We start from the raw sequence: 20,834 nt of genomic DNA on the forward strand, positions 1-20,834 counted from the left end.
CAACAATTACAAGCAGATTAATTGAGTTTTAAAAAATTAACTGCACAATTTGAATGTTTTTTAAAAATATAATTTCACAATTTTAATGTTTTTAAAAATATAATTTCACAATTTGAATGTTTTTTAAAATATAATTTCAGAATTTTAATGTTTTTAAAAATTAATTTCACAATTTGAATGTTTTTAAAAAATATAATTTCACAATTTGAATGTTTTCTATGATTCCCTCAAGTAAAACAGGAATTAAACTCTCAGAATCCCAATAATTTTATGTTTATATTAAAATTTAATTCATTTAATGAGAATGGGATGTCCCAAACCCAGACCTGAAAAATCCCAGGGAGATTTTCTGGAAGTAAAAAAATCCATGAAAATATTCCTGGGATATTCCTTTATTTTAGGGAGCAGCCACAAAGTTTGTGACAACAATTACAAGCAGATTAATTGAGTTTTTTTAAAAATAATTTCACAATTTGAGTGTTTTTAAAAATATGATTTCACAATTTGAATGTTTTTAAAAATATAATTTCACAATTTGAATGTTTTCCACGATTCCCTCAAGTAAAACAAGAATTAAACTCTCAGAATTCCAATAATTTGATATTTCTATTAAATATCAGGCCCACATTGATTTGCTGGCCAAGGGTTTGTGCACTCCAAGCTGTTTTAGACGTGGAATTACCCGGAAAATTTCATGGATTCATGGCAGGAAATAAATGAAAATATGGGAAAAGCTTGAGCAAAATCAGATTTTGAGGGAATTGACTCAAAATGAGGGAGGGAATTTAAAGTAAGGCAAGCTCTTGTTCTTTTATTTGAATTAAACTGAGCTGACTCCAGGAGATTTTGACAGCAGGAGGTCAAAGAAAATTAATAATAAATTAATATTAATTAATTAAGAAAATAATAATGAATTAATAATCACAGAGGTGGGAAGGGAATGTGGAAGGGTGGCTTTGGGTCATGAAAGGAGGAGGAAAAGGTGAAAAAGCAGATTTGGTGTGGTGCTCCTGCAGGGCTGGGGTTACCCAGGAATGCTGGAAAAGGGAAATTTTGGGTGATGGGATCACAAAAAAATGGAAAAAACATCTGAGAGCACCCAGCCCTGAGCAGTGTCCCCAAGTGCCACATCCACAGGGAGCTGGAATCCCCCAGGGATGGGAAACCCTTTCCAGGCAGGAATTGATCCCAAAATCCACCCTGAACCTCCCCAGGTTAAAACCAACCACAAGAATTCACTCCCAAACTGCTGCTAAACTTTCTCCACACAGCAGGGAGGAAAGATTTGGGAAATATTAAAAAATTTAGGGAGATAAAAAGGGAATGAATGAAATTCCAGAGGCACTGACAGCTGAAAGGAGATTTTCTGCCTTGAGGAAGAGGTGAAAAAAGCAGATTTTGGTGTGGTGCTCCTGCAGGGCTGGGGTTACCCAGGAATGCTGGAAAAGGGAAATTTTGGGTGATGGGATCACAAAAAAATGGAAAAAACATCTGAGAGCACCCAGCCCTGAGCAGTGTCCCCAAGTGCCACATCCACAGGGATGGGAAACCCTTTCCAGGCAGGAACTGATCCCAAAATCCACCCTGAGCCTCCCCCAGGCTGTTCCCTCTCATCATTTTTGGTTAAAGCCAACCACAAGAATTCACTCCCAAACTGCTGCTAAACTCTCTCCACACAGCAGGGAGGAAAGATTTGGGAAATATTAAAAAATTTAAGGAGATAAAAAGGGAATGAATGAAATTCCAGAGGCACTGACAGCTGAAAGGAGATTTTCTGCCTTGAGGAAAAGGTGAAAAAAGCAGATTTTGTGTGGTGCTCCTGCAGGGCTGGGGTTACCCAGGAATGCTGGAAAAGGGAAATTTTGGGTGATGGGATCACAAAAAAATGGAAAAAACATCTGAGAGCACCCAGCCCTGAGCAGTGTCCCCAAGTGCCACATCCACAGGGATGGGAAACCCTTTCCAGGCAGGAACTGATCCCAAAATCCACCCTGAGCCTCCCCCAGGCTGTTCCCTCTCATCATTTTTGGTTAAAGCCAACCACAAGAATTCACTCCCAAACTGCTGCTAAACTCTCTCCACACAGCAGGGAGGAAAGATTTGGGAAATATTAAAAAATTTAAGGAGATAAAAAGGGAATGAATGAAATTCCAGAGGCACTGACAGCTGAAAGGAGATTTTCTGCCTTGAGGAAAAGGTGAAAAAAGCAGATTTTGTGTGGTGCTCCTGCAGGGCTGGGGTTACCCAGGAATGCTGGAAAAGGGAAATTTTGGGTGATGGGATCACAAAAAAATGGAAAAGACCCCTGAGAGCATCCAGCCCTGAGCAGTGTCCCCAAGTGCCACATCCACAGGGATGGGAAACCCTTTCCAGGCAGGAACTGATCCCAAAATCCACCCTGAGCCTCCCCAGGTTAAAACCAACCACAAGAATTCACTCCCAAACTGCTGCTAAACTTTCTCCACACAGCAGGGAGCAAAGATTTGGGAAATATTAAAAATTTAAGGAGATAAAAAGGGGAATGAATGAAATTCCAGAGGCACTGACAGCTGAAAGGAGATTTTCTGCCTTGAGGAAAAGATAAAAAAGCAGATTTTGGTGTGGCTGCTCCTGCAGGGCTGGGGTTACCCAGGAATGCTGGAAAAGGGAAATTTTGGGTGATGGGATCACAAAAAGATGGAAAAGACCCCTGAGAGCACCCAGCCCTGAGCAGTGTCCCCAGGTGCCACATCCACAGGGAGCTGGAAACCCCCAGGGATGGGAAACCCTTTCCAGGCAGGAACTGATCCCAAAATCCACCCTGAGCCTCCCCCAGGCTGCTCCCTCTCATCATTTTTGGTTAAAACCAACCACAAGAATTCACTCCCAAACTGCTGCTAAACTTTCTCCACACAGCAGGGAGGAAAGATTTGGGAAATATTAAAAAATTTAGGGAGATAAAAAGGGAATGAATGAAATTCCAGAGGCACTGACAGCTGAAAGGAGATTTTCTGCCTTGAGGAAAAGGTGAAAAAGCAGATTTTGGTGTGGTGCTCCTGCAGGGCTGGGGTTACCCAGGAATGCTGGAAAAGGGAAATTTTGGGTGATGGGATCACAAAAAAATGGAAAAGACCCCTGAGAGCATCCAGCCCTGAGCAGTGTCCCCAAGTGCCACATCCACAGGGATGGGAAACCCTTTCCAGGCAGGAATTGATCCCAAAATCCACCCTGAGCCTCCCCAGGTTAAAACCAACCACAAGAATTCACTCCCAAACTGCTGCTAAACTTTCTCCACACAGCAGGGAGGAAAGATTTGGGAAATATTAAAAAATTTAGGGAGATAAAAAGGGAATGAATGAAATTCCAGAGGCACTGACAGCTGAAAGGAGATTTTCTGCCTTGAGGAAAAGATAAAAAAGCAGATTTTGGTGTGGCTGCTCCTGCAGGGCTGGGGTTACCCAGGAATGCTGGAAAAGGGAAATTTTGGGTGATGGGATCACAAAAAAATGGAAAAGACCCCTGAGAGCACCCAGCCCTGAGCAGTGTCCCCAAGTGCCACATCCACAGGGAGCTGGAAACCCTTTCCAGGCAGGAATTGATCCCCAAATCCACCCTGAGCCTCCCCAGGTTAAAGCCAACCACAAGAATTCACTCCCAAACTGCTGCTAAACTCTCTCCACACAGCAGGGAGGAAAGATTTGGGAAATATTAAAAAATTTAGGGAGATAAAAGGGGAATGAATGAAATTCCAGAGGCACTGACAGCTGAAAGGAGATTTTCTGCCTCGAGGAAAAGATAAAAAAGCAGATTTTGGTGTGGTTGCTCCTGCAGGGCTGGGGTTACCCAGGAATGCTGGAAAAGGGAAATTTTGGGTGATGGGATCACAAAAAAATGGAAAAAACATCTGAGAGCATCCAGCCCTGAGCAGTGTCCCCAAGTGCCACATCCACAGGGAGCTGGAATCCCCCCAGGGATGGGAAACCCTTTCCAGGCAGGAACTGATCCCAAAATCCACCCTGAACCTCCCCAGGTTAAAACCAACCACAAGAATTCACTCCCAAACTGCTGCTAAACTTTCTCCACACAGCAGGGAGGAAAGATTTGGGAAATATTAAAAAATTTAGGGAGATAAAAAGGGAATGAATGAAATTCCAGAGGCATTGAGCTAAAAAATGAGGAGAGGCTCTCCCTGGGAGGAACCCCAAGCCCACCTGGAGATTCCAGCCAGGGAAAATCCCCCTCTGGAGCCTCCTTCAGCCCAGGCTGAGCCCCCAAACCCCTCCCGGGGGCAGAGGTGCACATCTGGCACATCTGGCCCCCCATACTCACACGCAGATGTTGCCTGTGAAGTTGATGTGGGGGCACCGGTGGGGTTTGCACATCACGGCCACCACGGCGATCTGCGTGGGGAATTGCAGCAATCAGCCCCAAAATCCCCAAATTCTGGAGTCAACTGCAGGGTTTGGGGTGTTTTGGGGGTGTTTTAGGGGTGTTTTAGGGGTGTTTTAGGGGTGTTTTGTGCTAAAATGGCTGTGGGGTAAGGGTGGGAGGGGGAAACAAAGGCAGAGTGAAATGGGGATGGTTAATGAATGAAATGGTATTTCGTGTTCTCAGGGTGCACAAAAGAAATAAATAATGTATTAAGGAATGAGTTGTGTGGGGGCTGGTATGAAGAATTGGGTGGTTTACAGAAAATTGGGGGTGATGTGGAGAATTAGATCTGATATAAAAAATTAGGTGGTTTCAGCATAAATTGGGGGCTGATATGGAGATTTAGGTGATTTCAGTACAAATTGGGGTCTGATATAAAAAATTTGGTGGTTTCAGTATCAATGTTATTTAGTGTTCTCAGGGTGCACAAAAGAAATAAATAATGTATTAAGGAATGAGTTGTGTGGGGGCTGGTATGAAGAATTGGGTGGTTTAGAGAAAATTGGGGTCTGATGGGGAGATTTAGGTGATTTCAGGATAAATTGGGGGCTGACATGGAGATTTAAGTGGTTTCAGTACAAATTGGGGTCTGATATGGAGAATTAGATCTGATATAAAAAATTGGTGGTTTCAGTACAAATTGGGGTCTGATAAGGAGATTTAGGTGATTTCAGTACAAATTGGGGTCTGATGTGGAGATTTAGGTCTGATATAAGAAATTTGGTGGTTTCAGTAGAAATTGGGGTTTGATATAAAGATTTAGGTGATTTCAGTATAAATTGGGGTCTCATTTGGAGAATGAGATCTGATATAAAAAAATTGGTGATTTCAATACAAACTGGGGTCTGATATGGAGAATTAGGTCTGATATAAGAAATTTGGTGGTTTCAGTGTAAATTGGGCTCTGATGTGGAGAATTAGATCTGATATAAAAAATTTGGGGGTTTCAGTAGAAATTGGGGTTTGATATAAAGATTTAGGTGGTTTCAGTGTAAATTGGGGTTTAATATGGACAATTGAGAGATTTCAGTGTAAACTGGGGTCTGATATAAAAAATTAGGTGGTTTCAGTACAAATTGGGGGCTGATATGGAGAATTAGGTGATTTCAGTACAAATTGGGGTCTGATATAAAAAATTTGGTGGTTTCAGTATCAATGTTATTTAGTGTTCTCAGGGTGCACAAAAGAAATAAATAATGTATTAAGGAATGAGTTGTGTGGGGTCGGGTATGAAGAATTGGGTGGTTTAGAGTAAATTGGGGGTGATGTTGAGATTTAGGTGATTTCAGGATAAATTGGGGGCTGACGTGGAGATTTAAGTGGTTTCAGTACAAACTGGGGTCTGATATGGACAATTAGATCTGATATAAAAAATTGGTGGTTTCAGTACAAATTGGGGTCTGATAAGGAGATTTAGGTGATTTCAGTACAAATTGGGGTCTGATGTGGAGATTTAGGTCTGATATAAGAAATTTGGGGGTTTCAGTAGAAATTGGGGTTTGATATAAAGATTTAGGTGGTTTCAGTGTAAATTGGGGTTTAATATGGACAATTGAGAGATTTCAGTGTAAACTGGGGTCTGATATAAAAAATTAGGTGGTTTCAGCATAAATTGGGGGCTGATATGGGGATTTAGGTGATTTCAGTACAAATTGGGGGCTGATATAAAAAATTTGGTGGTTTCAGTATCAATGTTATTTAATGTTCTCAGGGTGCACAAAAGAAATAAATAATGTATTAAGGAATGAGTTGTGTGGGGGCTGGTATGAAGAATTGGGTGGTTTAGAGTAAATTGGGGGCTGATGTGGAGATTTAGGTGATTTCAGAATAAATTGGGGTCTGATATAGAGATTTAAGTGGTTTCAGTACAAACTGGGGTCTGATTTGGAGAATGAGATCTGATATAAAAAAAATTGGTGGTTTCAGTACAAATTGGGGTCTGATATGGAGAATTAGGTCTGATATAAAAAATTTGGTGGTTTCAGTATCAATGTTATTTAGTGTTCTCAGGGTGCACAAAAGAAATAAATAATGTATTAAGGAATGAGTTGTGTGGGGGCTGGTATGAAGAATTGGGTGGTTTAGAGTAAATTGGGGGCTGATGTGGAGATTTAGGTGATTTCAGAATAAATTGGGGGCTGATGTGGAGATTTAGGTGGTTTCAGAATAAATTGGGGGCTGACGTGGAGATTTAAGTGGTTTCAGTACAAATTGGGGTCTGATATGGAGAATTAGATCTGATATAAAAAATTGGTGGTTTCAGTACAAATTGGGGTCTGATAAGGAGATTTAGGTCTGATATAAGAAATTTGGGGGTTTCAGTAGAAATTGGGGTTTGATATAAAGATTTAGGTGGTTTCAGTGTAAATTGGGGTTTAATATGGACAATAGACAGATTTCAGTGTAAACTGGGGTCTGATATAAAAAATTAGGTGGTTTCAGTAGAAACTGGGGGCTGATATGGAGAATTAGGCCTGATATAAAAAATTAGGTGGTTTCAGTATCAATGTTATTTAATGTTCTCAGGGTGCACAAAAGAAATAAATAATGTATTAAGGAATGAGTTGTGTGGGGGCTGGTATGAAGAATTGGGTGGTTTAGAGTAAATTGGGGGCTGATGTGGAGATTTAGGTGATTTCAGAATAAATTGGGGGCTGATATGGAGATTTAGATCTGATACAAAAAAATTGGTGGTTTCAGTATAAATTGGGGTCTGATGTGGAGATTTAAGTGATTTTCAGTATAAATTGGGGTCTGATGTGGAGATTTAAGTGATTTTCAGTATAAATTGGGGTCTGATGTGGAGATTTAAGTGATTTTCAGTATAAACTGGGGTCTGATATAAAGAATTAGGTCTGAAATTAAGAACTGAGTGGTTTCAGTACAAATTAGAGTCTGATATGAAGAATGAGGTGGTTTCAGTCTAAATAGTGGTCTGATATAAAAAATCAGGTGGTTTCAGTATAAATTGGGGTCTGATACAAAACATCAGGTGGTTTCAGTATAAATTAGGGCTGCTATGGAGATTTAGGTGGTTTCAATATAAATTTGGGTCTGATATGGAGAATTGAGTGGTTTCAGTATAAACTGGGGTCTGATATGGAGATTTCGGTGATTTTCAGTATAAACTGGGGTCTGATGTGGAGATTTAAGTGATTTTCAGTATAAATTTGGGTCTGATATGGAGATTTCGGTGATTTTCAGTATAAATTTGGGTCTGATATGGAGATTTCAGTGATTTTCAGTATAAATTTGGGTCTGATATGGAGATTTAGGTGATTTTCAGTATAAATTTGGGTCTGATATGGAGATTTGGGTGATTTTCAGTATAAATTTGGGTCTGATATGGAGATTTAGGTGATTTTCAGTATAAATGTGGGTCTGATATGGAGATTTAGGTGATTTTCAGTGAAAATTTGGGTCTGATATGGAGAGTTAGGTGATTTACAGTATAAATGTGGGTCTGATATGGAGATTTAGGTGATTTTCAGTATAAATTTGGGTCTGATATGGAGATTTCAGTGATTTTCAGTATAAATTTGGGTCTGATATGGACATTTAGGTGATTTACAGTAAATGGAATTAACTGCTCTCTGAAAAGATCCACAGTGACACGGATACAATCCCCCTTTTTCCTCAGGGAATCTCAGGATATTTTGGGTTGGAAGGACCTTAAATCCCAATCCCAACACCCTCCAGCACCCCAGGGTGCTTTCCTTGGCACTCCCAGGGGTGCAGCAGCCACAGGAACACCCCCAAGGAAGGAACCTCCCCCAAACCTCTCCCTGCACAAAAACCAACGCCACCCCTGGTTTTGGGTGGGGATTGAACCCAAATTTGGGGCTGGGAGCAGGGAGGGCGTGGGGGAAGGAGGGAAATCCCTTTGTCTCACCCCACTGGCCGTCCTGATGGGCTTGGCCTTGAGCTTGGGCAGCAGAACCTTCCGGAACTGCGGCGGCACGGCCGCGATGATGTCCACGAGGCGCGGCTGCGCCGACAGCCCGAACCTGGCCGCGGTCCTGGTCTTCAGCCTGCAGGCAGAAACACCCAAAATCATCAAAAACACCCAAAACCTGCCCTCCTTTCCCTCTGTGCCACACAGATCCTGGCTGAGGCTCCTCCAGTTCTGCTCTCCAGGCAGAAAAATTGAATACAATCAGGTGCAGGGGGTGTGAGAACAGCAAACATCAGCTCACAGCTGCTGTGCCTGGCTGAGGGTTTGGTATTCAAATCAAAAACACCCAAAATCACCCAAAAACACACAAAACCTGCCCTCCTTTCCCTCTGTGCCACACAGATCCTGGCTGAGGTTCCTCCAGTTCTGCTTTCCAGGGAGAAGAATTAAACCCAGCCAGCTGCAGGGGGTGTGGGAACACCAAAAATCAACTCACAGCTGCCTGTGCCTGGCTGAGGGTTTGATATTCAAATCAAAAACACCCAGAATCACCAAAACACACCCAAAACCAGCCCTCCTTTCCCTCTGTGCCACACAGGTCCAGGCAGTTCTGCTCTCCAGGCAGAAGAATTAAACCCAGCCAGCTGCAGGGGTGTGAGAACACCAGAAATCAGCTCAGAGCTGCTGTACCTGCCTGAGGATCTGATATTCAAATCAAAAACACCCAAAATCACCAAAACCATCAAAACCTGCCCTCCTCCTTTCCATCGACACAGATCCTGGCTGAGGTTCCTCCAGTTCTGCTCTCCAGGCAGAAGAATTAAACCCAGCCAGCTGTAGGGGGTGTGGGAACACCAAACATCAACTCACAGCTGTCCGTGCCTGGCTGAGGGTTTGATATTCAGCCTGCAACCAGAAACACCAAAATCACCAAAAAACACCCAAACCTTTCCATCTGTGCCACACAGAAATCCTGGCAGGCTCCTCCAGACAGAAATATTAAACACAACCAGGTGCAGGGGGTGTGAGAACACCAAACATCAACTCCCAGCTGCCTGTACCTGGCCAAGGGTTTGATATTCAAATCAAAAACACCCAAAATCACCAAAAAACACCAAAATCATCAAAACCAGCCCTCCTTTCCATCTGTGCCACACAGATCCTGGCTGAGGGTCCTCCAGTTCTTCTCTCCAAGGAGAAAAATTGAATACAATCAGGTAATGTGTGTGTAAGAACACCAAAAATCAACTCACAGCTGCTGTGCCTGGCTGAGGGTTTGGTATTCAAATCAAAATACCCAAAATCACCAAAAAACACCCAAAACCTGCCCTCCTTTCCCTCTGTGCCACACAGATCCTGGCAGTTCTGCTCTCCAGGCAGAAATATTAAGCACAATCAGGTAATGTGTGTGTGGGAACAGCAAACATCAACTCACAGCTGCTGTACCTGCCTGAGGGTTTGATATTCAAATCAAAAACACCCAAAATCACCAAAACACACCCAAAACCCGCCCTCCTTTCCCTCTGTGCCACACAGATCCTGGCTGAGGTTCCTCCAGTTCTGCTCTCCAGGCAGAAAAATTGAATACAATCAGGTGCAGGGGGTGTGGGAACACCAAAAACCAGCTCCCAGCTGCCCCTGGGTTTTGTTTTCTGTGTTTTCCCCCAAATTTGGGTTTCTCCTGATTTTGTGCAGGAAAGGCTCCTGCTGATCCATTTTCAGGGGTAATTCTGGGTTGATGTTTAATTAATTCATGTGTTTAACCCTGCACACCCAGCCTGGAGCTGAGCTCCTCTCCAAGGCAGGAATTTCCAGGGAAAAGTTTATAATTTTGTCAATAAAGTGGGGGAAATTCAGGTTTTCTTGCTCTGCATAAATAAAGGAAGAAGGAATTTCTGTAAACTACAAATTCCAGTTTTCTTACTCCCAATAAAGGAAGAAAAAATTTCTATAAATAACAAATTCAGCTTTTCTTACTCCATTTAAATAAATAAAGAAGGAAGAAATTTCTGTAAACAATAAATTTAGGTTTTATTACTCCCAATAAAAAAAGGAAGAAAAAAAACGGAAGAAAAAAAAGGAAGAAAAAAAGAAAAAAAAAGGAAGGAAAAAAAAGGAAGAAAAAAAAAGAAGAAAAAAAGGAAGAAAAAAAGGAAGGAAAAAGGAAGAAAAAAAAGGAAGAAAAAAAAGGAAGAAAAAAGGAAGAAAAAAGGGAAAAAAAGGAAGAAAAAAGGAAGAAAAAAAGGAAGGAAAAAAAGGAAGGAAAAAAAGGAAGAAAAAAAGGGAAAAAAAGAAAGGAAAAAAGGGGGGGAAAAGGAAGGAAAAAAGGAAGGAAAAAAGGAAGAAAAAAGGAAGAAAAAAGGAAGAAAAAAGGAAAAAAGGAAGAAAAAAAAGGAAGAAAAAAGGAGAAAAAAGGAAGAAAAAAAACGAAGAAAAAAAGGAAGAAAAAAAGAAGAAAGAAAAAAGGAAGAAAGGAGAAAAAAAGGAAGAAAAAAAAGAAGAAAAAAAGAAGGAAGAAAAAAGGAAGAAAAAAGGAAGGAAAAAAGGAAAAAAAAGGAAAAAAAGGAAGGAAAAAAGGGAGAAAAAAGTAAAGAAAAAAGGAAGAAAAAAAGAAGAAAAAAAGGAAAAAAAGGAAGGAAAAAAACGAAGAAAAAAAAGGAAGAAAAAAGGAAGAAAAAAGGAAGAAAAAAGGAAGAAAAAAGGAAGAAAAAAGGAAGAAAAAAGGAAGAAAAAAGGAAAAAGAAAAAGGAAGAAAAAAAGAAAGAAAAAAAGGAAGAAAAAAAAGGAAGAAAAAAAGGAAGAAAAAAACAGGAAGAAAAAAAAGGAAGAAAAAAAGAGAAAAAAAGGAAGGAAAAAAGGGGGGAAAAAAGGAAGAAAAAAGGAAGAAAAAAAAGGAAGAAAAAAAGGAAGAAAAAAGGAAGAAAAAAGGAAGAAAAAAAGGAAGAAAAAAAGGAAGAAAAAAGGAAGGAAAAAAAGGAGGAAAAAAAACGAAGAAAAAAAGGAAGAAAAAAGGAAGAAAAAAGGAAGAAAAAAAGGAAGAAAAAAGAAGAAAAAAGGGAAAAAAGGAAGAAAAAAAAAACAAAGTAAAAAAAGGAAGAAAAAAAAGGCAATGAAAGTTTCTTGGGGAGTTTCTCAGAAAATGCCACCCACTCGAGGCTCAGCCCAGAAGTGACCGATTTTGGGAGGTTTATGAGCAGAAAACGGTGTGAAGCTGGTGTGAAGCTGGTGTGAAGCTGGTGTGAAGCTGGTGTGAAGATGGTGTGAGGATGGTGTGAAGATGGTGTGAAGCTGGTGTGAAGCTGGTGTGAAGATGGTGTGAAGATGGTGTGAGGATGGTGTGAGGATGGTGTGAAGCTGGTGTGAAGCTGGTGTGAAGCTGGTGTGAAGATGGTGTGAAGATGGTGTGAAGCTGGTGTGAAGATGGTGTGAAGCTGGTGTGAAGCTGGTGTGAAGCTGGTGTGAAGCTGGTGTGAAGCTGGTGTGAAGCTGGTGTGAAGATGGTGTGAAGATGGTGTGAAGCTGGTGTGAAGATGGTGTGAAGCTGGTGTGAAGATGGTGTGAAGATGGTGTGAAGCTGGTGTGAAGCTGGTGTGAAGATGGTGTGAGGATGGTGTGAAGATGGTGTGAAGATGGTGTGAAGCTGGTGTGAAGCTGGTGTGAAGATGGTGTGAAGCTGGTGTGAAGATGGTGTGAAGATGGTGTGAGGATGGTGTGAGGATGGTGTGAAGATGGTGTGAAGCTGGTGTGAAGATGGTGTGAAGCTGGTGTGAAGATGGTGTGAAGCTGGTGTGAAGATGGTGTGAAGATGGTGTGAAGCTGGTGTGAAGCTGGTGTGAAGATGGTGTGAGGATGGTGTGAAGATGGTGTGAAGATGGTGTGAAGTTGGTGTGAAGCTGGTGTGAAGATGGTGTGAAGCTGGTGTGAGGATGGTGTGAAGATGGTGTGAAGCTGGTGTGAAGCTGGTGTGAAGATGGTGTGAAGATGGTGTGAAGATGGTGTGAAGATGGTGTGAAGATGGTGTGAAGCTGGTGTGAAGCTGGTGTGAAGATGGTGTGAGGATGGTGTGAGGATGGTGTGAAGATGGTGTGAAGCTGGTGTGAAGATGGTGTGAAGCTGGTGTGAAGCTGGTGTGAAGCTGGTGTGAAGATGGTGTGAAGATGGTGTGAAGCTGGTGTGAAGCTGGTGTGAAGATGGTGTGAAGATGGTGTGAAGATGGTGTGAAGCTGGTGTGAAGATGGTGTGAAGATGGTGTGAAGATGGTGTGAAGCTGGTGTGAAGATGGTGTGAAGATGGTGTGAAGCTGGTGTGAAGCTGGTGTGAAGCTGGTGTGAAGCTGGTGTGAAGATGGTGTGAAGCTGGTGTGAAGCTGGTGTGAAGCTGGTGTGAAGATGGTGTGAAGATGGTGTGAAGATGGTGTGAAGATGGTGTGAAGATGGTGTGAAGATGGTGTGAAGATGGTGTGAAGTTGGTGTGAAGATGGTGTGAAGATGGTGTGAAGATGGTGTGAAGATGGTGTGAAGATGGTGTGAAGCTGGTGTGAAGATGGTGTGAAGCTGGTGTGAAGCTGGTGTGAAGATGGTGTGAAGATGGTGTGAAGTTGGTGTGAAGCTGGTGTGAAGCTGGTGTGAAGCTGGTGTGAAGTTGGTGTGAAGCTGGTGTGAAGCTGGTGTGAAGCTGGTGTGAAGTTGGTGTGAAGATGGTGTGAAGATGGTGTGAAGCTGGTGTGAAGTTGGTGTGAAGCTGGTGTGAAGCTGGTGTGAAGCTGGTGTGAAGTTGGTGTGAAGATGGTGTGAAGATGGTGTGAAGCTGGTGTGAAGCTGGTGTGAAGCTGGTGTGAAGCTGGTGTGAAGCTGGTGTGAAGATGGTGTGAGGATGGTGTGAAGATGGTGTGAGGATGGTGTGAAGCTGGTGTGAGGATGGTGTGAAGCTGGTGTGAAGATGGTGTGAGGATGGTGTGAGGATGGTGTGAAGATGGTGTGAAGATGGTGTGAAGCTGGTGTGAAGCTGGTGTGAAGATGGTGTGAGGATGGTGTGAGGATGGTGTGAAGATGGTGTGAAGCTGGTGTGAAGATGGTGTGAAGCTGGTGTGAAGATGGTGTGAAGATGGTGTGAAGCTGGTGTGAAGCTGGTGTGAAGATGGTGTGAAGATGGTGTGAAGATGGTGTGAAGCTGGTGTGAAGATGGTGTGAAGATGGTGTGAAGATGGTGTGAAGCTGGTGTGAAGATGGTGTGAAGATGGTGTGAAGCTGGTGTGAAGCTGGTGTGAAGCTGGTGTGAAGCTGGTGTGAAGATGGTGTGAAGCTGGTGTGAAGCTGGTGTGAAGCTGGTGTGAAGATGGTGTGAAGCTGGTGTGAAGATGGTGTGAAGATGGTGTGAAGATGGTGTGAAGATGGTGTGAAGATGGTGTGAAGATGGTGTGAAGATGGTGTGAAGATGGTGTGAAGATGGTGTGAAGATGGTGTGAAGCTGGTGTGAAGCTGGTGTGAAGATGGTGTGAAGATGGTGTGAAGATGGTGTGAAGCTGGTGTGAAGTTGGTGTGAAGCTGGTGTGAAGCTGGTGTGAAGATGGTGTGAAGCTGGTGTGAAGATGGTGTGAAGATGGTGTGAAGCTGGTGTGAAGCTGGTGTGAAGCTGGTGTGAAGCTGGTGTGAAGCTGGTGTGAAGCTGGTGTGAAGATGGTGTGAAGCTGGTGTGAAGCTGGTGTGAAGCTGGTGTGAAGATGGTGTGAAGCTGGTGTGAAGATGGTGTGAAGATGGTGTGAAGCTGGTGTGAAGACGGGAGCCTAGGCTGTGCCCGACGCCCTGGGGCACTCACTCACTTGTTGAGATCCACGTCCCGGCCCTGCTCGTGCGCCTCCAGCAGCTGCCGGATGATCTCCGCGATGCTCATCACCATCAGCTCCGCCTGGCTCGGCTGCCCTGCCCGCCACAACGGGGAAAAACAGGAGAAAAATGGGGAAAAAGGGGGAAAATCAGAGATCTTCCTGCCCGGCAGCGGCCGGGCTGGGAAGGAGCGCGGAGCCCAAACACTGCCGGCCACTGCCGTGCACCAGCGCGATTTTCAATCCCTGAGGGGAAAAACTCCACCTTGAGGGGTAAAAACTCCACCTTGAGGGGTAAAAACTCCACCTCGGAGCTGTGCCAGGGCTGGACAACTTTTAAGGAGGGAAATGTCTCCTGGTTTTCGGTTTAAACCTCGCCTGGCCCAGCCTGAGGCCGCTCCCCCTCATCCCGTCCCCGCCCGTCATTCCCAGCCATTGCCGTGCACCAGCGCGATTTTCAATCCCTGAGGGGTATTTTCAATCCCTGAGGGGTATTTTAAATCCCTGAGGGGTAAAAACTCCACCGCGGCGCTGTGCCAGGGCTGGACAGTCCCTTTAGGGAGGAAATGTCTCCTGGTTTACAATTTAAAAACTTCCCCTGGCCCAGCCTGAGGCCGTTCCCCTCACGCCGTCCCCGCCCGTCATTCCCAGCCACTGCCGTGCACCAGCGCGATTTTCAATCCCTGAGGGGTAAAAACTCCACCTTGAGGGATAAAAACTCCACCTCGGAGCTGTGCCAGGGCTGGACAGACCTTTTAGGGAGGAAATGTCTCCTGTTTTTCGGTTTAAACCTCGCCTGGCCCAGCCTGAGGCCGTTCCCCTCATCCCGTTCCCGCCTGTCATTCCCAGCCATTCCCGCGCACCCAGCGGGATTTTCAATCCCTGAGGGATAAAAACTCCACCTTGAGGGATAAAAACTCCATCTCGGAGCTGTGCCAGGGCTGGACAGACCTTTTAGGGAGGAAATGTCTCCTGGTTTACAATTTAAAAACCTCCCCTGGCCCAGCCTGAGGCGGTTTCCCCTCATCCCGTTCCCGCCCGTCACTCCCAGGCATTCCCGTGCACCAGCGCGATTATTTAAATCCCTGAGGGATAAAAACTCCACCTTGAGGGGTAAAAACTCCACGGCGGAGCTGTGCCAGGGCTGGACAAACTTTTAAGGGGGGAAATGTCTCCTGTTTTTCAGTTTAAAAACCTCGCCTGGCCCAGCCTGAGGCCGTTCCCCTCACCCCGTCCCCGCCCGTCACTCCCAGCCATTCGCGTGCACCCAGCGGGATTTTCAATCCCTGAGGGATAAAAACTCCACCTCGGAGCTGTGCCAGGGCTGGACAGTCCCTTTAGGGAGGAAATGTCTCCTGTTTTACAATTTAAAAACTTCCCCCGGCCCAGCCTGAGGCGTTTTCCCCTCACCCCGTCCCCGCCCGTCATTCCCAGCCATTCGCGTGCACCCAGCGGGATTTTCAATCCCTGAGGGGTAAAAACTCCATCTCGGAGCTGTGCCAGGGCTGGACAGTCCTTTTAGGGAGGAAATGTCTCCTGTTTTACAATTTAAAAACCTCCCCTGGCCCAGCCTGAGGCCGTTCCCCTCACTCCGTCCCCGCCCGTCACTCACAGCCATTCCCGCGCACCCAGCGCGATTATTTAAATCCCTGAGGGGTAAAAACTCCACCTTGAGGGATAAAAACTCCACCGCGGAGCTGTGCCAGGGCTGGACAACTTTTAAGGAGGGAAATGTCTCCTGGTTTTCGATTTAAACCTCCCCCGGCCCAGCCTGAGGCGGTTTCCCCTCACTCCGTCCCCGCCCGTCATTCCCAGCCATTGCCGTGCACCAGCGCGATTTTCAATCCCTGAGGGGTAAAAACCTCCACGGCGGAGCTGTGCCAGGGCTGGACAAACTTTTAAGGGGGGAAATGTCTCCTGTTTTTCAGTTTAAAAACCTCCCCTGGCCCACCTGAGGCCGCTCCCCTCACGCCGTCCCCGCTCGTCACTCCCAGCCATTCCCGCGCACCCAGCGCGATTTTCAATCCCTGAGGGGTAAAAACTCCACGGCGGAGCTGTGCCAGGGCTGGACAGACCTCTTAGGGAGGTTTTTTCAGTTTAAAAACCTCCCCTGGCCCAGCCTGAGGCGGTTTCCCCTCACGCCGTCCCCGCCCGTCACTCCCAGCCATTCCCGTGCACCCAGCGGGATTTTAAATCCCTGAGGGGTAAAAACTCCATCTCGGAGCTGTGCCAGGGCTGGGCAGACTTTTAGGGAGGAAATCGCTGCTGTTTTTTCAGTTTAAAAACCTCCCCTGGCCCAGCCTGAGGCGGTTTCCCCTCATCCCGTCCCCGCCCGTCACTCACAGCCATTCCCGTGCACCCAGCGGGATTTTCAATCCCTGAGGGATAAAAACTCCACCTTGAGGGATAAAAACTCCACCGCGGAGCTGTGCCAGGGCTGGACAGTCCTTTTAGGGAGGAAATCTCTCCTGTTTTTCGGTTTAAACCTCCCCGGCCCAGCCTGAGGCCGTTCCCCTCACGCCGTCCCCGCCTGTCCGGAGCTGTGCACAGCCAGAACGGCCCCTCAGACTCCTTTTCCCCACCTCAGTCGCCCGTGTCCCGGAGCCATTCCCTCTCCCGGACGCGCTCCAGCCCCTCAGGTTTGTTTTTAATTTTTTTTACCTTTCCCATGTTTCCTTTTCTGCTTCATCCCGGCGGATCCCGCGGCCTGGCGCTGCCGTAAAGCAACACCGCCCCGCGCCGTCGCGAAAGCGCCGTAAAGCGTAGCGCGGCAAAAGGGGAGTGTCGTTCAGCCGTCAGCCAGCAGGGGGCGCTAAAACCGCACGGAGGGGACCGCCCCCCCCCACACCCGGGGGTTTTGGGGGAAAATCCCGGGTTTTGGGGGGTTCTGGGGGTCCCCCCGGGTTTGGGGAGGGAGTTTAGGGTCCCCCGGTCCCCCTGCTCGAGACGCCCACGTTGAGATGCTCGGCTGGATGGTGTTTGTGGAAAGTTGTGGTGTCGACGAAGGCAGACTCGCGTGGATCAAGGGATCAATCAAGGGATCAATTAAGGAATCAATTAAGGAATCAATCAAGGGATCAATCAAGGAATCAATCAAGGAATCATGGAATTAGGGAATCGAGGAATCAGGGAACTGCAGGATCACTAAATCACAGTGTCAGAGAGTCACAGAGTGTCAGAAGTGCACAATGTGGAACTGTGGATGATGGAATTTCAGTCACAGTCAGAATCACAAATCCATGGAATCACAGACTCCCAGAATCCCAGGACTGCAGAGCGATGGAATCATGGAATCACAGAACCTCACAGAGTCAGAATCACAAAATCATGGAATCACAGACTCCCAGAACTGTAGAGCAATGGAATCATGGAATCATGGAATCACAGCCTCACAGAATTACAGAATCATGGGATTATAGATTCACAGAATGACAGAATCATGGAATTACAGTCCCACAGAATTAGGGAATCATGGAATTACAGATTCACAGAATGACAGAATTATGGAATCACAGACTCACTGAAACACAGAACCATGGAATTACAGATTTGTAGAATCATGGACTCACAGTCTCACAGAATTAAAGAATCCTGGAATTACAGAATCATGGAATCACAGACTCACAGAAACATGGAACCATGGAACTGCAGTCTCACAAAAATCACTACAGAATGAGAGAATCAGAACTACAGAATCAGAGACTCATGGCATTACAGAATCACAGAATGAAGGAATCACAGAGTCACGGACTCGGGCAGACACAGAATCCCAGGCTCACACCCCCACAGAACCCCAGATCTGCAGACTCTCAGAACCCCAGGATGGGTCAGGCTGGGTCACTGGTGCCACCTCCAGCAGGGCCATCCCAGAGCACAGGGCACGGGAGTGTGTCCAGACTGTTCTGGAATATCCCGGAGAGGAGACTCCACAGCCTCAGGGCTGGGCACTGCCCAGGGCAGAAATTCTTCCTCATGTCCTGGCCCTGCCCTGAGCCCTCCCTGCACACAGGGACACCCAGGGACACCCAGGGATGAGGCTCCCTCTCATTTATCTCCTCCCCAGGCTGAGCAGCCCCATCTCCCTCAGCCTTTCATGGCCAGGGAAATGCTCCAGGAGCTCCACATCCCTCCTGTCCCAGGACCTGGACACAGCATTCCCAGGATATAAAAACATCCTTGTGGCTGTTCCTACAGCTGATGATTAAAAAGGGACAATTTATGAAATTCCCAGTAGTGGGATCATCCTATTTCTCCGTTAAAATCCAGTTTTTCCCTGGGGTCTCGTTCCCAAATTCCCACCGGTGCTGTCATCCTCTCTGAGGGGAACCACGGGGCCTGAGGAGGCCGCTACCCATAACAAAACATCGACTCCAGGAGGCAAAAACCAGTTTAAAAGGGTTAATTTCTGAAATTCCCAATAATAGCATAGTTCTATTTCCCCGTTAAAATCCAGTTTTCCCCAGGGTCTCGTTCCCAAATTCCCACTGGCTCTGCGATGTGTCCTGAGGGGAACCACGCGGGCCTGAGGAGGCTGCGTCCCCTCAGCGCTAGATGGTGGCAAAGCATCGACTGCAGGAGGGAAAAAAACGACTGAAAAGGGACAATTTCTGATATTCCGAGTAGTGGGATCATCCTATTTCCCCGTTAAAATCCAGTTTTTCCCTGGGGTCTCGTTCCCAAACTCTCGCTGGTGCGGTGATCAGGGGAACCACGGGGGATGACGAGGCCGCACCCCCTCAGCGCTAGATGGTAGCAAAACATCGACTACAGGAGGGAAAAAAACGATGAAAAGGGACAATTTCTGAAATTCCGAGTAGTGGGATCATCCTATTTCCCCCTTAAAATCCAGTTTTCCCCAGGGTCTCATTCCCAAATTTGTACTGGTGCTTTTATCCTCCCTGAGGGGAACCACGCGGGCCTGAGGAGGCTGCGCCCCCTCAGTGCTAGATAGTAACAAAACATCGACTCCAGGAGGGAAAAAACCAATTTAAAAGTGTCAATTTCTGAAATTCTCAAAAGTGGGATCATCCTATGTCCCCGTTAAAATCCAGTTTTCCCCCGGGGCCTCTCTCCCAAATTCCCGCTGCTGCTGTGATCAGGGGCGCCCCCCTCAGCGCTAGATGGCAGCAAAACATCGACTCCAGGAGGGAAAAAAAACAATTTAAAAGGGTTAATTTCTGAAATTCCCAGTAGGGGAATCTCAGTAGTGGGATCATCCTATTTCCCCGTTAAAATCCAGTTTTTCCGCGGGGTCTCGTTCCCAAATTCCCGCTGGTGCTGTGATCAGGGGAACCATGGAGGATGAGGAGGCCGCGCCCCCTCAGCGCTAGATGGTAGCAAAACATCAACTCCAGGAGGGAAAACCCAATTTTAAAGGGTCAATTTCTGAAATTCCCAGTAGTGGAATCCCAATAGTGGGATCACCCTGTTTCCCCGTTAAAATCTGGTTTTTCCCCAGGGTCTCTTTTCCAAATTCCCGCTGGTGCTGTGATCACGGGAACTGGGCATGAGGAGGCCGCGCCCCCTCAGCGCTAGATGGTACCAAAACATCGACTCTAGGAGGAAAAAACTATTCAAAAGGGACAATCTTTGAAATTCTCAGTAGTGGGATCATCCTATTTCCCCGTTAAAATCCAGTTCTTCCGCGGGGTCTCGTTCCCAAATTCCCGCCGGTGCTGGGATCCGCCCTGAGGGAACCACGGGGCCTGAGGAGGCCGCACCCCTCAGCGCTAGATGGTAGCAAAACATCGACTCTAGGAGGGAAAAACCGCCTGGGTTTTCCTGAAAAAAAGAGAAAAATCCCTCCTGGAGACCCGCGGGTTCCCGGGGAGTGCACGGAGGAGGGAGCAGGGAAGGGGAACGGGATGTTTGAGGGGGGAGAGGCTGAGGGGGTCCCGGGATGCAAACCCAGCACAGCCGAGGGGAGGCTGGATATTGGTAAAAAGGTTTATTTGTAAAAGGTTTATTGGGAAAAGGTTCTTCCCTAAAGGGTGGAGCACTGAACAAGATCCCCGGGAAATTATGACATTCCCAAGGCTCCAGGTCAACGCTCCCAGGGAGGGATTTTGGGGTGTCTGTGCAGGAGTTGGATTTGATGATCCTTCCAGCTCGGGATTTTCCATGATTCCCAAAATTCACGATGTCCCGCACACAGCGGTTGTGCCCTCTCCTCCTTGGGAGGATTTGGAAGCCTTAAAAGCCATCAGCAGCCTGGGATGATCCCAGATCTGACTCTGCTTAAAGCAGGAGGTTGGATCTGGAGTCTCTTGCATCCCAAATTCTGCATCAATCCTACAAAATCAGCTCGGGATTCTTCTGTGAATATCCAGCGATTTCTAAAACTCACACGAGCTTCTGGAGACAGGGATTTACTCAGCTCCTCTTTGGGGAATTGGCAACAATTTGATTTTGCTGTTTGACAGGTCCTTGATGATGGCAGCAGCTCCCAAGTCTCCTCCCTGGTGGATCCTGGACAATCCTGGATTGTGGTGGGTCACAAACCTGTCTGTGAGCAGAGAGCAAATGCTGCCTGGATGAAAAACCACAAAACTCACTCTGAGTGCTTGGTAAATGCAGTTCTGCGGGAGTTACTGGAGTTGCATTTCCTGCGTGCTGGAGAGGAGCAGCAAACGGGGCTGGGATGGATCCGAGCTGTTGCTTTCTGTGCTCCGGGGCTGGCTGTGGCTCTGTGTCACTGCAGCCCTGGCT

The 20,834-nt window shown here is 46.3% G+C and overlaps 1 protein-coding gene across 1 annotated transcript in view; it reads right to left on the reverse strand.

Moving 5' to 3' along the window:
* Window positions 1–16,859, reverse strand: part of ELP3 (elongator acetyltransferase complex subunit 3) — a 159,287-nt gene extending 142,428 nt beyond the window's left edge. Inside the window, exons 1-4 of the mRNA XM_064411527.1 lie at window positions 16,788–16,859; window positions 14,124–14,223; window positions 8,303–8,441; window positions 4,309–4,379 (exon numbers count right to left, since the gene is read on the reverse strand). Coding sequence (XP_064267597.1) covers window positions 4,309–4,379; window positions 8,303–8,441; window positions 14,124–14,223; window positions 16,788–16,815 — 338 coding nt within the window. The 5' untranslated portion in view covers window positions 16,816–16,859. The remainder of the gene's footprint in view (window positions 1–4,308; window positions 4,380–8,302; window positions 8,442–14,123; window positions 14,224–16,787) is intronic.
* Window positions 16,860–20,834: the final 3,975 nt, after the last annotated feature.

This window comes from Passer domesticus, chromosome 3 (assembly GCF_036417665.1).
Source record: "Passer domesticus isolate bPasDom1 chromosome 3, bPasDom1.hap1, whole genome shotgun sequence".
In the NCBI taxonomy this organism is placed as follows: domain Eukaryota; kingdom Metazoa; phylum Chordata; class Aves; order Passeriformes; family Passeridae; genus Passer; species Passer domesticus.